The following is a 14102-nucleotide window of genomic DNA, read 5'->3' on the forward strand; positions in this document are numbered from 1 at the left end:
CAGTGGAACAGCTTGCCTCCAGAAATCGTGAGCGCTCCATCACTAGAGATTTTTAAGAAGAGGCTAGACACTCACTTGTCTGAGATGGTGTAAGTTCTCCTGCTTAAGCGGAGGGCTGGACTAGAAGACCTCCAAGGTCCCTTTCAGCTCTATTCTATATATATAATGTTTTAGTAAGGAAAAGATAGTAATTCAAGTGACACAGTTAACCAAAGATTTATTTTTTACAGGAAGATGGAATTTTTTAAATAAGCAAACTGCAACTGAATATGGCCTGGTGTTTTTTAAATCTTATTATTTAGCCCCTAGCTTTGAATTAATATCTTTCTTGCAGATTTACAAAAGTTTTTATTAGTCTAACAATTTGGAGACAAGAGCAAATTAGTTGTATCCACTGAGGTATTCTGTTGAAATGGTTCTCTAGAGAGGGATCTAAACAACATCATTAATTTTTTCTCTCTTCTTGCTTGTTATTCCATTAAGCCAAAGATCTTGTTTACACTCTTGACATAAAACACAGATGCCAAAAATACATGGAAAGATGTAGGCATCTGAATATTGCCAAGACCAATTTGTGAATAGTGTACAAATTAGCAGCAACCTGTGGTTTTGAGTTGGTGTCACTATTTGGGTGACTGCTGAATGTCTGAAGTGAAATGAAATTGACCCTTTTCCCAATGTACTCAGATATGGATGCCTCTAGCTCTATTGTTTGCTATAACCAAAAGTTGTTTCCTATAATCAGATCAATTCAGTCTCTTTTAGCTTCAGAAAACTACATCGTAAAAAAAAAGTTATGTTTTGCTGTGTTTTCAGGGTGGAGTGTGTGGTTTAAGAATGTCTGACACTATCTGTCATTAGCCACTACATATGATTTGCAATTGCAGTTTTGAGACATATCTTGAATTACAGATCTCACAGCTGAAATTCCTGACCAGTCATTTGGACTTTCTTTATCATCTCTTACTTTTTGTACCTCTGCTCTTTCTGCCTAATCACACAGGTTTTCTGGACATGGGGTTGTTGTTTTTATGTTTCGTTACTACAGTTCACTGAGTTGTCGCAGTAAATTGAAGTATGTTTCACCCGGTATCTTATTTATTAAATTTATATGCTGGCCATTTGTTGGCTGATGATATTCTGGACTTTGAAGATATTGTCCAATAGTTATTTTTACATCCTATAAGAAAAGAGAGTGTCAGGCCCCCCAAAAATGTATCCTCAGTTATTTTAACTTTGTAGCTTTCTTTGTTGCCTGCCATTCTGTTGGGAAGGGGACGCCTTTGGGGATGTTTTGCACTGTCTGCTTTGTTGCTTTGTTGCCCTTCCCCCAGGGGGTGGAATATCTCATCCTTATCTAAGAGACGTTTGTGCTTTGAGCCAGAAGATATTGAAAGTGAGAGAGACCTTGAAAAGCCCTCCGAAAAGATCGGTTACCAAAACATGATGCCACCTGTGGATTGGCTGGGATTCAAATGAACACTGGGACACTGTGGGCAGGAGTATTGAATGCTATTTTTAATATATTGCTTCACGGGTTTTTCCTCTCAGATCTCGCCTTGATTCCCTGCTGTCACTAGCCCCTAATAAAAGTTTCCTTTTGAGACAATGCTTGTTTCAAGAGTTCTGCTTTCTTGGGTGGCTTAGCCGAGGTAGGTCCTTACAGATAGAGGAGGCATTTGAAGATTTAAACATATCTGAAAGGGTCTTCTTCAATTTGTAGATGGTCCCTATTCCAGCCGGGGTGTTTACAATGGGAACTGATGAGCCCATTATAAAACAAGATGGAGAAGGGCCTGGAAGGAGAGTCCACATTGGTCATTTTTTCATGGATCGCTACGAAGTCAGCAATGCAGAGTTTGAGAAGTTTGTGAATGCTACTGGCTATGTTACAGAGGTAAGTGAAAGAAATTAGTCTTTTTACAAAGCAGTCTGGTTTGTGTCCAAATGGAGCTTGGAAGTTGGAGATAAATGTTGCTGCATCAGAGGAATGGCTTTCCTCTTAGACACTTGAGAAAAAGAGAAGGTATTCATCCACAAAAATTCCCAAATGTTATAAAATTGGCAAACGTTTTTGGTATCCTTGGACCTACTAGTAAAACCTAGCAGTGCCAGCAATTTACTTCGTATTGTCAATACATTAGAGGGACTTAGTCTTTTCAGAATGATAAAACCAATTCCCTGGATATATCTCTCTTATAACAATTACTCCAATTGTAGAATAAGAAAGGACCCTGCCACAAACAAGTCTCTAAGCTCTTCATTTGGAATCTGTATCCCCTAAAGATGTTTTGGAGCACTCTGCACAAAGGAAAAGGAAAAACCCACACAAAGACATCCACATAACTTACTGAAAGTAGGCCTGTTAGAAATGAACACTGTGTTTCTGGAGAGAAGATTTAAAATCTGCACAGAAGAAAAATACTTTTGCCCCACCCAACACAAGAAAGCGCAATAAAGGCAACCTTAGTTAGTTATCAGTAGCAGCATCTTAGAGGAGCTTACTGAACAGTGTACCAACTTGTAAAGCAGGAGGTACGCTGCTGTAAAACTTGTAAAGTGCACCAATTTGTAAAGCAGGAGGTACACGATTGAAGATTAAGGAGGAGAACCTTTCTGATATGTCCAACATTTATCCGGCACGGTCCTATAACAAGCAATAGCAACAAGCACCACTATTGCTTGTTATAGGACCGTGCCAGATAAATGTTGGACATATCAGAAAGAATGTCCTCCTCCATCTTCAACAGGTTACAATCTATCCTCAGGTCACCATTATAGAGCTATGGGAGAAATCATGACTTGGGAAACTGCTCCTATTGTATATGATAGGTGACAATTTGGTTCAGATTCAGGATACAGTATCAATCCAGGATGATAGAAGATTTCATCAAGTTTACTGTGTGGATGAAACACCTCTTTGGGTTCATTTATTCCTCAATTCTCCACCTTTATCCAGGGCCAATAGGTTAGCCTTTGGTAAGCAACAGGTCTTAAACTCTTAGCAAGTGCTACATAATTTTGGCAGAAAAGTAGCATATGGAAATGTTTTACTAGTGTCTGTCAGGATGTCGGTGTCTTTCCCATTCAGTCAGCACTGCAAGGTTGCTGCTTAATGATCTGCCTTCCCCAGTGCATATTCCTCTAGATGACTTAGACTGCAACTTCTGATATTTACATGCAGTGCAGTCATTAGCTATGCTGTCTGTAGATATAACTGTTTAACTCTGCAGTTGTGAGTGGGTGATGCAACCCATCAGTGTTCCATGAGAAGACTGAAAAAGTTATCAAAAAAGCAGTGATAAGCATGCCTCTATTTATTGGATCTTTATCAATAGCAATAGTACTTAGACTTATATACCACTTTATAGTATTTTTCAGCACCCTCTGGGCAGTTTACAATGTCAACATATTGCCCTGAACAATCTGGGCCCTCATTTTACCAACTTCGGAAGGATGGAAGGCTGAGTCAACCTTGTGTTATGGTTCTGACAGGTGAAACTCTTCAAAAGAACTTTGAGACATTGTTTACCTTAAAGAATCTTTTATTTGAGAAACAAAGTTTCGGCACTACATAGTTGAAACCAAAAACTAAATTCCCCTCCCCTGGATACAAAGTAACAAAGTACAATTCCCTCCTCCAATAAACAGTCATAAATCACATTCCCCAATTAGCTTGAAGCGCGGGCTTTCTCCCCAACTCTCCAGCCCACCAAAACACTATCAGCTCTGGGCCCAATGTGCTTGGGTTCCCACAGCTAAGTTATTATTGTTATGATTAGCAGGACTCTCATCCCTATTCCCCCTCCCAGCATCAACTAATTCTAAAAGCAATGGAGAAAATGGCTGCATTTCTATCTGTTGTCAAAGCAAAAACATCCGATGTTAAGAGCGTTGATACCTTGAGCTGGTCATAATCAAACTCCTGGGTGTGGGCAGAGCTAGCCTGCAGTAAGGCATTCTAACCACTGCATCATCAGGGCTCCTTTAATTTGCCCAATAATAAGAGTTTTCTGGGCATATTACAAAGTGATTTAAAACTTTAAAAACAGTTGTTTTACAATATTTGTAATCCCCCTATTTATAGTGAACTGTAGGTGGAGAACAACAAATCATATGAAAAACCAAAGTAAAAAAAATCAGTGGTTAAAAATATTATTATTAAAAGCCATCAATAATTACCAAAGGTACCATTAAAATGAAACTAATCTCTTCTAAGGGTGAGACGCACACTGGAACAGAGCTGATTTAATTTGTTTACAAAATTTTAGCTGAGTCAAAACCATCTGTATTTCTGGAAGAAGTGTATTCCATAAAATAGTGACTGGCACTGAACTGGCCCATCACTTGTCTATAGGCCTTTTAAGGAATGGGAGCTACAAAAGGCTCTCTCTTGATAACCAAATTAAATGTCATCAACAGAGGTTCAATTTTGGCAGTGTGCTGCATACTGTAAATCGCAATGCTCAGCCATATAGGACTTTAAAGATAATAACCAGCACTTTAAATTAAGCCTAGAAACCTACAGGCAACCAATCCAGCATCTTCACAATAAGAGTTATCCTAGTTATCAACTTCAATTGCTGCATTTGAATTAACTCCACACAAAATGTATCATAGCGCAACAGGATTACTATCGCCAGAATATATTGGTCCCAATAGAGCTGTAACTGATACATACTTTGGAGCTGAGGAAAGGTTTATTGTTTAAGTAGGAACTGAGAGTGAAGGAAATCCCCAAATCTCAAGCCAACTCCTTCAGGGAAACCCATGTTATTAACTTGGCTTGAAGTCTGCTAACAGGTAGCAAGTCTGATTTGGTGGGATTTAATCTGGGTTTGTCAATGGAGATTCTCAGTCATCCAGGTCATGGTTGTCACAAAGGTGGTTTTTTCCCCCAAAAAGCATTTGTTTTTCCTTTTGGGGTTAATCTGGGCTTGTTTTTCCCCATTCATATCCTCACAATCTCCAGCTAGCACTACAAAAGTTCAAAACTTTATTGTTTATTAAAAGCATTAATAAAGAAGAAGAACTAGAGAACCTAAATAAAGAGCTCAGGAAAGGAGATGAAAAAAAGATCAGTGTGCATATAATTCAAGCTCTTAAAGTCAGAATTAATTAGGGACCAAGTTCTAGAATGAGCTAGATAAATACAAATTTGTGATTGCAGCATTTTTATACTCCAGCAATATGGCATTCAACTTTGCTAATCTGTGACATATTACTCTTCTAATCTGTCTCTTAAGATGTTAGCAAATGCTGTCCACAGTGTTTTCAGCAGTCAAGAGGAATCAGCAGAGAATGATTCTCAGGAGGCAGGATCCTGAAGCAAATGCCAAACCCTATTTTACATTATTTCAGTGATGATGTTGAAATATGATGGGATACTGAGTCTGGGATCCCAAGCCAGTGTACTGGAATGGGAACTAAATTTGTATACTCCTGGAAGGCAAAATCCTGGGATATGTTGACATTTAAAATATGTATCAGCCAAAAATAGTTACAATATTGATTCACCTGCCTACAATATTTAATAACAAAGGTTGTCCCAATGTGTTTTTTTTTAAACTCAATATTGAATGCTGAATGCTGTTAAATTATTTGGAGAGTATATTGAAGTAAACTTTACTTAATTTTTAAGCTTTCTGAAATAAAGAATGGATTTGGTGATCAATAGGAATCAGTGCCTAATATAATTATGGCTAATGAAATTTAGTTACATTAACATGTGCTGCAATATTTTTTAATGGAGAAACTGCTGGGTAAAGTTTCAGCTTAAGAATGCGTGCCTTGGTTTATGCATCCATCATAAGCTCTGTTTTCTTACGTTTAGCATGTTTGGAATACATTCAGCTGAGAAATTCACTGCTATGTACATTTCAGGGCAGAACAGACCATGGTATTTCACTAAAGCTGGAAGGATTATGCTGCAATTATCTTTGAAATAGTATAGATGCTGAGAATTCTGAATTCCTAATGTCGGTACATTGAATATCTTTCTGTTATATGTTGCCACAGAGATAGACACTTCAAAATAGTATTGCCAGACAAAAAATAGGCAGTTCCAGAGAAGTGGATAAACTTCTTTTGTAGCAGTCTTAAAATACTACTGCTTTCTAGCAATGTGAAAGACATCATCACTAGTTAGGGTATGTTTATTTCAAATGTATATGTTATTACTTATCTGTTCCTGCATCCTCTGCTATTGCAGTATATGGATAGAACAAATGTCAATTGCTCAGACATTTTTGCTTTTAGTGGTAGGGAAAAAACCCACTTCTAAAATTACCTACACTTTTTATTAGTTCAGAACACATATGACAAGGTTAACCTTCCCTCTGTATCTTTTACTTCCACCATCACACACACAAACACACATCAAGTAATTAAGCTGCTTTTGCACACATTTGACTGCTTTGTCATTTCAGTATGTTGAAGACAATTGTCTGTGTGGAAATTTTGAGTTAGAATTCCAAACAGAACAAAAAAATTTTTTTTAAAAAAAACCCGTTACAATAATGCTGCTTTCCTCCCTAAAACTGATATAATCTCAGTAGCCTGGGTCTGTGGGACAAAGGATGGGATGATGGATATTATTGATAACCTAGTAACAAGCAGAATTATGTACAACGATGATTGCAAGGAATAATATAGACAAATGAGAATTGTAGTTCAGAATTTAGAAAGCCACAAATTGCATGTCTCCGCTACAATTTCAGACACATAAAGCTGTCATGCTATTGGATCACTTGGTCTTACATTATCTACATCTCTTGTAGTACGTAGTTTCTCAAGGTTGAGGACAAAGCAGGTTCCCAAATGTAGTTATTTTAGATTTGTTGTCTCAAAGTATGTCAGAATCAGAACTAAGAGTTTCGTGACATTCAAGTAATGTCAGTACTCACTGACCTTTGCTCTACCTTCCAAAAATACACATGCTGATAATGCAATATGTTCTGATTGTTTTATCATGTGTATTTATGATATGGTTAAAGCACATTATTTGGGTGCTGCTCCATTTGATATACAGTTATTAGTTAAAAGTAAACGCAAGTGATAAAAACAAGAAGCAAATATGGAGTTGACATGATAGAAACATACTGTGTATATACATCTCTATGTTTCAAATCCCATTTTAGTGAAAAGCTGATTGAATCATGCTGCTTCCTAACTTATGCCAGTTTGAATTATTAAATAATAAATACGTTACTAGATAAGAAAAGTGCATATATTTCATAGTTTTTGTTCTTTCCTACATTAGAATGTGACCCAGTTAGTAGAAATGGCAGTGGAAATGTTTATAGACACTGTCTGTTTCTGTTTTAGGAGTTTACATTTTAGTTCAGTGAAGATGTCTTTGAATAATGTAATGTTTTTATCCCAAAGGAGTGTGCTGTAAAATTATAACTGTTGGTTTTCAGGGTTGGAGGAGAAAGAAAATATACTATTTGAAGAGTATTCAGTTGGGAAATAATGTGTATTATTCCAATGTGTATTATTCCAAAGATAATTGCAACTTAACTGCCTGATTTTCTTTTCTTTTCTTTTCTTTTCTTTCTTTCTTTCTTTCTTTCTTTCTTTCTTTCTTTCTTTCTTTCTTTCTTTCTTTCTTTCTTTCTTTCTTTCTTTTTTCTTTCTTTCTTTCTTTCTTTCTTTCTTTCTTTCTTTCTTTCTTTCTTTCTTTCTTTCCTCCCTCCCTCCCTCCCTCCCTTCCTTCCTTCCTTCCTTCCTTCCTTCCTCCCTTCCTCAGGCAGAAAAATTTGGTGATTCCTTTGTATTTGAAGGCATGTTGAGTGAAGAAATGAAGAAGGGGATTCATCAAGCTGTGAGTCATATATTAATATGTTTGTACCTATTACAATGATTCAAAGTTGGAAACAAACTATTGTAACCCAATAATATATTTGGTTTTAAAAACATGTTACCATGCTGTGTGAGACCTGCAGTAGTAAGCTTTTGACTAATTTTGAGAACAGTATTAGTGTTGTGAAATTGTGTGTTCTAAGAGGAGATACCAGTGTAAAACCTCAGAAGTAAACAGGGTGACTTTCTGTCCTTTTTTGGCATGTTGTGGTGACCCATGTGATCTGCAATCACTACAAAGCTATATTCTTCCTTATAAATAGTAAGTGTTGTCATCTTTGTTTGACAATCTTCACAGACTCAATGTTCAGATGTCATAGGTATGTATGCCCACAGTACCAGTGCTGGTTTACATCCAAAGATGTGCAGTTACAACAAGGTCTGCACAGAACAGAACAGAGTCTGTTCTGTACATTCATTTTGATTCCTCCCTTTTTCTCTCTTATCCAGCCTTAAACCTGCTATGTTTAATTGTAATAATTGCTTCCCAAAATATGGTGCTAATCAGCTGACAAATGGCCTGGAAACTGACTCACAAAAAGCTTTCAGAGAACCCACATTTGAAAAGACATTGAAATCTTGTGCTAATACACATCTTGCTCAGAAGAGTGTATAACATATGCAAATAGAACACAGATGTGGATTTTATTTTATTTTTAAATTTAATTTTATTCTATTTTATTTGTTGTGTAAAACTCTTGATCAGTATCCAAAACTGCTTCACAGTGACCCTTTAGGTGAACTTCAGAATTTCTCTCTCCAAGGAGGGACAAAGTCACTCAAAACAGGATCACTGAGAGATTATCAGCAGATGTAATAAGAATGGAGATATACAGAGATAGAGATAAAGATGGAGACAGAGAGTTAGATATCTCTCTATATCTCTATCTTTATCTCTATTCCTATATATCTCCACTCTTATTGCAAATCTCTCTTTATCTCAGAGAGAGAGAGAGAGAGAAGAGAGAGAGAGAGAAGAAAGAGAGAATATAATATATTTTTAAAAGGTAGTATAATATATTTTTAAAAGGTAGGAACTATTGCATTGTTGCTTTTATTGATAATAGATACCATGTTCTTTATGTGTGTGTGTATATATATATGGATGGATGGATGGATGGATGGATATATACATATATATATATATATGGATGGCTATACATAAATCGATATATATATATAGAGAGAGAGATAGAGGCAGAAATAATTTATGGGAAGTAGAAAAAAATCCACAAACATTCTTGAAAAATGAAACTTGTATGTACAAATATGGCCAAAAGAACAGACCTTAATTCAAAAAATTAAAATGACCTTTTCAGAGACGATCATTATAAGTGTGTATGTATATGTGTCTATATAAGTATTAAATATAACAAAAATGAATCTGGAAGCAGTAGGATTCAAAAGCCAGGTTTTTGTGGATTTGAGATCTTTAAAAACTGAAACAGTACGTATCGGAGATGCCTCCTACTCCATTTGCACTTTAAGAACATAGCAGAATAAGTATGCTATGCATCTTCTGGTATTGTCAGCATCATTGGATATCCTCCTGAATTATTTCCAAAAATCAAGGGCTAGCCCCTAAAAATCAATCAGATTTTCAGAAGTCAATCTTAATTTGAGGGGGATTTGATTTTTTATCTGTTCAGTAGGGCAGTAACATAATAACTTCCAACATATGTTGGAAATTGCATTTTTCAACTGCATTTTGGCAGTGTGTTGGAAGGTTCCAGGTGATTTAGTATTGTGGCAGATAATTAGTTGAAATTTCACTTGAGTGCTTCATCTTAACATATTCCTTTTATGCACCAAACGAAAATGTTATGCAAGGGAGTAAAAATAACACACATTAAAGCACCATGTGGGGTTTTTAAGAGTAATTACATCCTGCAGTCTGTATGCTTTGTTGAAGACATATAATTTTTGAATAAAAAGAGAAGGAAGAAAACTTGAAAACTCTCTTAAGCCACAATATAGCCCACAATTGATGGGATGTTTGGCTATGACATGGTATGTGACAATTCTATCTGTGTCTTCTGAGAAACTGTTATTGTTTCTACTGTTGATATTGTGTGAAGTGATACAACTTGCCTGTATAGGGCAATACGTATTGGTTTATTTTAAATTCAGCTTTGTGGTTGGGGAAAATGCTTAAGAACTGTTCGATTCCTTTCACATATGTATTGATTTCTTCATGTTTGAATTGTTGGGAATCACCATGCTCAGAAACCTGAAAAACAGTATTAAATTTCTTTCTAGATGTAGTCTAAAACTAAACATGGAATTACTAGTAGCTACAGAAAATTCAATTTAGGTACAAGTAGTCATCAATTTACAACAGTTCATTTGATGACTGTTCAAAGTCACAACAGCACTGAAAAAAGTGACTTATGACTGTTTTTCACACTTATGACCATTGTAGCATCCCCATGTTCATGTGGTCAAAATTCAGACACTTGGCAACTGACTCATATTTATGACAGGTGCAGTATTCCGGGGTGATGTAATATCTTTTGCAACCTTCTGACAAGTAAAGTCAATGGGGAAGCCAGATTCACTTAACAACTGTGTTACTAATTTAACAACTACAGTGATTACAACTGTGGCAGAAAGGTTGTAAAATGGGGGCAAAATTCACTTAACTACTGTCTCATTTAGCAACAGAAAGTTTGGTCTCAATTGTGATCGTAAATCAAGGGCTATTGTATAGGAGAGCATTTGTACCAATAAACTTGCATAAGTTAATGACAACATTAATAAGTAATAACTTGCATAAATTAAACAATATAGGGCAGGGATGAGTAATGTATAGAATGCTTTTGGCCTTCCACCACCTTGTTTCAACCATCCAGTAAGACTGACGTTAACTTTTTGAGGCTGACCAGATCACAAAACAGATTCCACAAGAAGACTAGAATTATTCTTTACCAAGAAAGACTTTTGCAGCAGAATCTTGCAACCTGACTGGGTTTTCCCTCCCCTCTCTCTGAGGTCATTTATTCAAACATTCACACATGCTGTCCTGCTTAGTAACAATCACATTTTTTCTTACTATTTTTAAGGACACGTGTGCCACACTTATTCTCACTATCCAAATCCACAGGGTCATGGTATTATACTCCCAGCCTGCGACTTGTGGAAGCTGGAACAGGAATTATGCGACTTGTGGAAGCTGGAACAGGAATTATGCACAATCCTGTCTGCAAAGGGGAACAAACCATTCAAACATTCAATGGGAACAGGTTCTTTTAGGATGTGGAAATACAAAAACTGTCTAGATTAGTTAACCAAATTAAATAGAGCTCTGTTCTGTCATTTAATATTCAGTTTACATGGACAAGTCCTGTACACCAGGTTGACGAGGCAATAATAAGTCGGAATCAGACCTGGAGACAGAATAAAGCACTTGGACACAAAAGGGAGTATGATGGACACAGGAACGACAGATGGGAGATGAAAGTGAACGACAGAGAGGTCTACCTTGACTACGGTGGAATCGGGGAAGTCTCAAGACCAAAAATATGTCGGACTTAACCACCCGTCTAAAGACGAAAATCGAATGTCGGTCACTAGGATTTACTTTAACAGAACCGTTGGAACCGAGAGACGGGTCTTTAAGACACTAATGAGAAGAGACTCATCCAGAAAGGTCGTAGTGTGATGAAACCCTCTCGCATCTTCATGCCTATACTACGGTCATTTTCAAACTAAATTTTTACTGCACTGCGAGGAACCAGTCTGAGTCTCTTTCTAATATTTTCCCAGTTTCCTGGACTCAAAGCATATTTTTGCACATCCCTACATCGTTTCTGCAGGGTAATCTCCATGGCTGCTTATAAATAAGTTAATCCCAGTATCTTAAATTGCACCCGGAAAGAAATCATCAATTGCAGAACCCACAGAACTGATTTATATACTGCCAGAACTAAAATCAGCGAGCCACTGCATTCTGAACTAGTGGCAGTCCCTGAGTAGTTTCTACGGGGAGCCCCATGTAAAATGCATTGCAGTACTCCTGCTGGGTGATGATGAAGGCTTGAATTACAGTACTTAGGTCAGGGGTAGGCAACGTTGGCTCTTTTATGACTCGTGGACTTCAACTCCCAGAATTCCTGAGCCAGCTATGCTGGCTCAGGAATTCTGGGAGTTGAAGTCCACGAGTCATAAAAGAGCCAACGTTGCCTACCCCTGACTTAGGTTCTTCTGCACCAGGTAAATTTGCAATTGGTGCAGCATAAAGGACCCTCTGGCCATAGCCTCCAGGTAAGAACCGTGAGTCTGGAAGAAAACCCAGGTTGCAGACCTGTTCCTTCATGAGTACCGGCAGTGCTTGCCCATCCAGATATAAAGTAGAACAGCAAGTCCACCCTCAGATTGATCTCTCTCATCTAGGCAGAGGAGAAATGGGTGCCTTTATTACAAGGATTCGCTTTGCATTCTGCTACTGTTTCCCTTCAAAGAAATTATGGTGCTTGTCTTAGAAAAAGAAAAGATCTAAATTGGAATAGGGCTTATTGACAAGCCTGAAAGCATAAAGACAGGAGAATTAAACAGTGCACCTGAAACCCTTGCAGTGAATGTTTGGAGACTGAGAATGACAACCTACCTGCTGCAGTCTTTTATTTTATTTTATTTTTTCAAAAAAAAATTTTTTTTTGTATGCGTGTGTGTTCTGCTTTACTACTGTGAGTCAAATGTCAATCCTCAGAGCAGCGACTCGGGGTATTATGATCCTTGCCTGAACTGGGAATTCCTCTCCCTGATGTTTGCATCAGAAGCAAGTTGGGACTGGCACCCAGCCCAAATAGTTGAGCTTTGCTGCTTCCTTTGAAAGATTTCCCCTATTTGGTTAGAGTAATTTTTAGGGGACTTTTCTTTTGCCTTGTTTTTCAATATGTATTATTAGGACATTTTGGCATGCAGAACCTCATCTAGTAGGCATGGAAAAATGACATTATTCTGATTATTTTGGCCAGCAGCCTAGCAAGACAGGGACTTGCTTTTCTTTAATTTAACATTTTAGCTTAGCCAAATGTGGTTCCTCTTGTAAGTATGCAGTCTATAAAATAAAAAAGTAAACATGAAGAGATAACATTTGTTTCCTTTTTTTCTTTTTAAAAGAGCTTCAAAGTGTTAAAATGATATTAATTATGGTTTTTAAAGTTAAAAGCCTTAGCTATATGTTGTCCTTGACCTGTCCCCTTCAAGCTATATACAGTATAAAAGCCAATAAGCCAGATTTCTTCAGCATCATATTCAAGCATTACAGACATTGCTTTTGACATCATCTAGGGGTTTATTAAGGATAAAACTTGAAAGATCGATTTACATATCAGGAGCTCAGTCCATGCACAAAATGGCAAAGCCCAAAAGGCATGCAAAATTAATTTTGTTTAGCACCGGATTCATCCATGGTAGAACTGTAGAATCTAGGAATAGTGAGAATTTATGATCTTGCATAAATCATAGTGTGAGACAACTCTATTGTTCAAGAATAATGAATTATATTATTCTAGACTATCATTGCCTTTTGTTTTCTGGATATTTTTAATCTTTTTAATTGTTTTAAATGTTGTATAGTTATAGAATTGTAATCCTCCTAGCCTCACTTGGTTGAGATGGGCAGCTATAGAAAATGAATGAAAGAAGGATGGATGGATGATTACAAGGTTCATGTGTGCATAGGTTCATGTGCCCCTAACTTTATATTGGAACAACCCATTTTTTTATGATTGATGGTTACCAAGAAATGCAATCTTGTGTCTGGATTGGTATTGTTAATCTCAGGAGTGTATCTAAACTAAGATTTCACTTTCTTAGTTAGGCCTGTAGTCATTTTCTGATTCTGTCTAATATCCACTCCATGTTTTGGGAGTGTGATGGGGAAGCATAAAGTGGCACTTACAGAGTGTGAGAAATCAATCATGCTAACGCTATCCCTGATTTAGTGTGTCTTGGATCTATTTCTGTAGATATGGTCATTGTTTCTGTGCAGTTTTTTTTTAAAAATAAATCTGAGTTATATACTACCCCTTTCTCACTGAGTTATGATGCTCCACTTGAGGCATTATATTTGTTACACTACACACACACACAAACATGCTAATTCATGTTGTGGACTACTGTGAAACAACACCTGGAAATGCCTCTATTGCAGGGGTCCCCAACCTCCAGTCCGTGCACCAGTATCGGGCCGCGGCATGCCAGCAACTGGTCTGCACAAACAAGGAAAGCCCCAT

At 37.1% G+C, this 14102-nt stretch overlaps 1 protein-coding gene across 1 annotated transcript in view; it reads left to right on the forward strand.

Annotated features, from left to right (window-relative positions):
• Window positions 1-1723: 1723 nt before the first annotated feature.
• SUMF1 (sulfatase modifying factor 1) overlaps window positions 1724-14102 on the forward strand; it is a 57808-nt gene continuing 45429 nt past the window's right edge. The window contains exons 1-2 of the mRNA XM_015825643.1: window positions 1724-1897; window positions 7751-7825. Of these exons, the coding sequence (XP_015681129.1) occupies window positions 1724-1897; window positions 7751-7825 (249 nt within the window). The remainder of the gene's footprint in view (window positions 1898-7750; window positions 7826-14102) is intronic.

Source organism: Protobothrops mucrosquamatus, unplaced genomic scaffold, assembly GCF_001527695.2.
Source record: "Protobothrops mucrosquamatus isolate PMUCROS unplaced genomic scaffold, P.Mucros_1.0 scaffold2734, whole genome shotgun sequence".
In the NCBI taxonomy this organism is placed as follows: Eukaryota; Metazoa; Chordata; class Lepidosauria; order Squamata; family Viperidae; genus Protobothrops; species Protobothrops mucrosquamatus.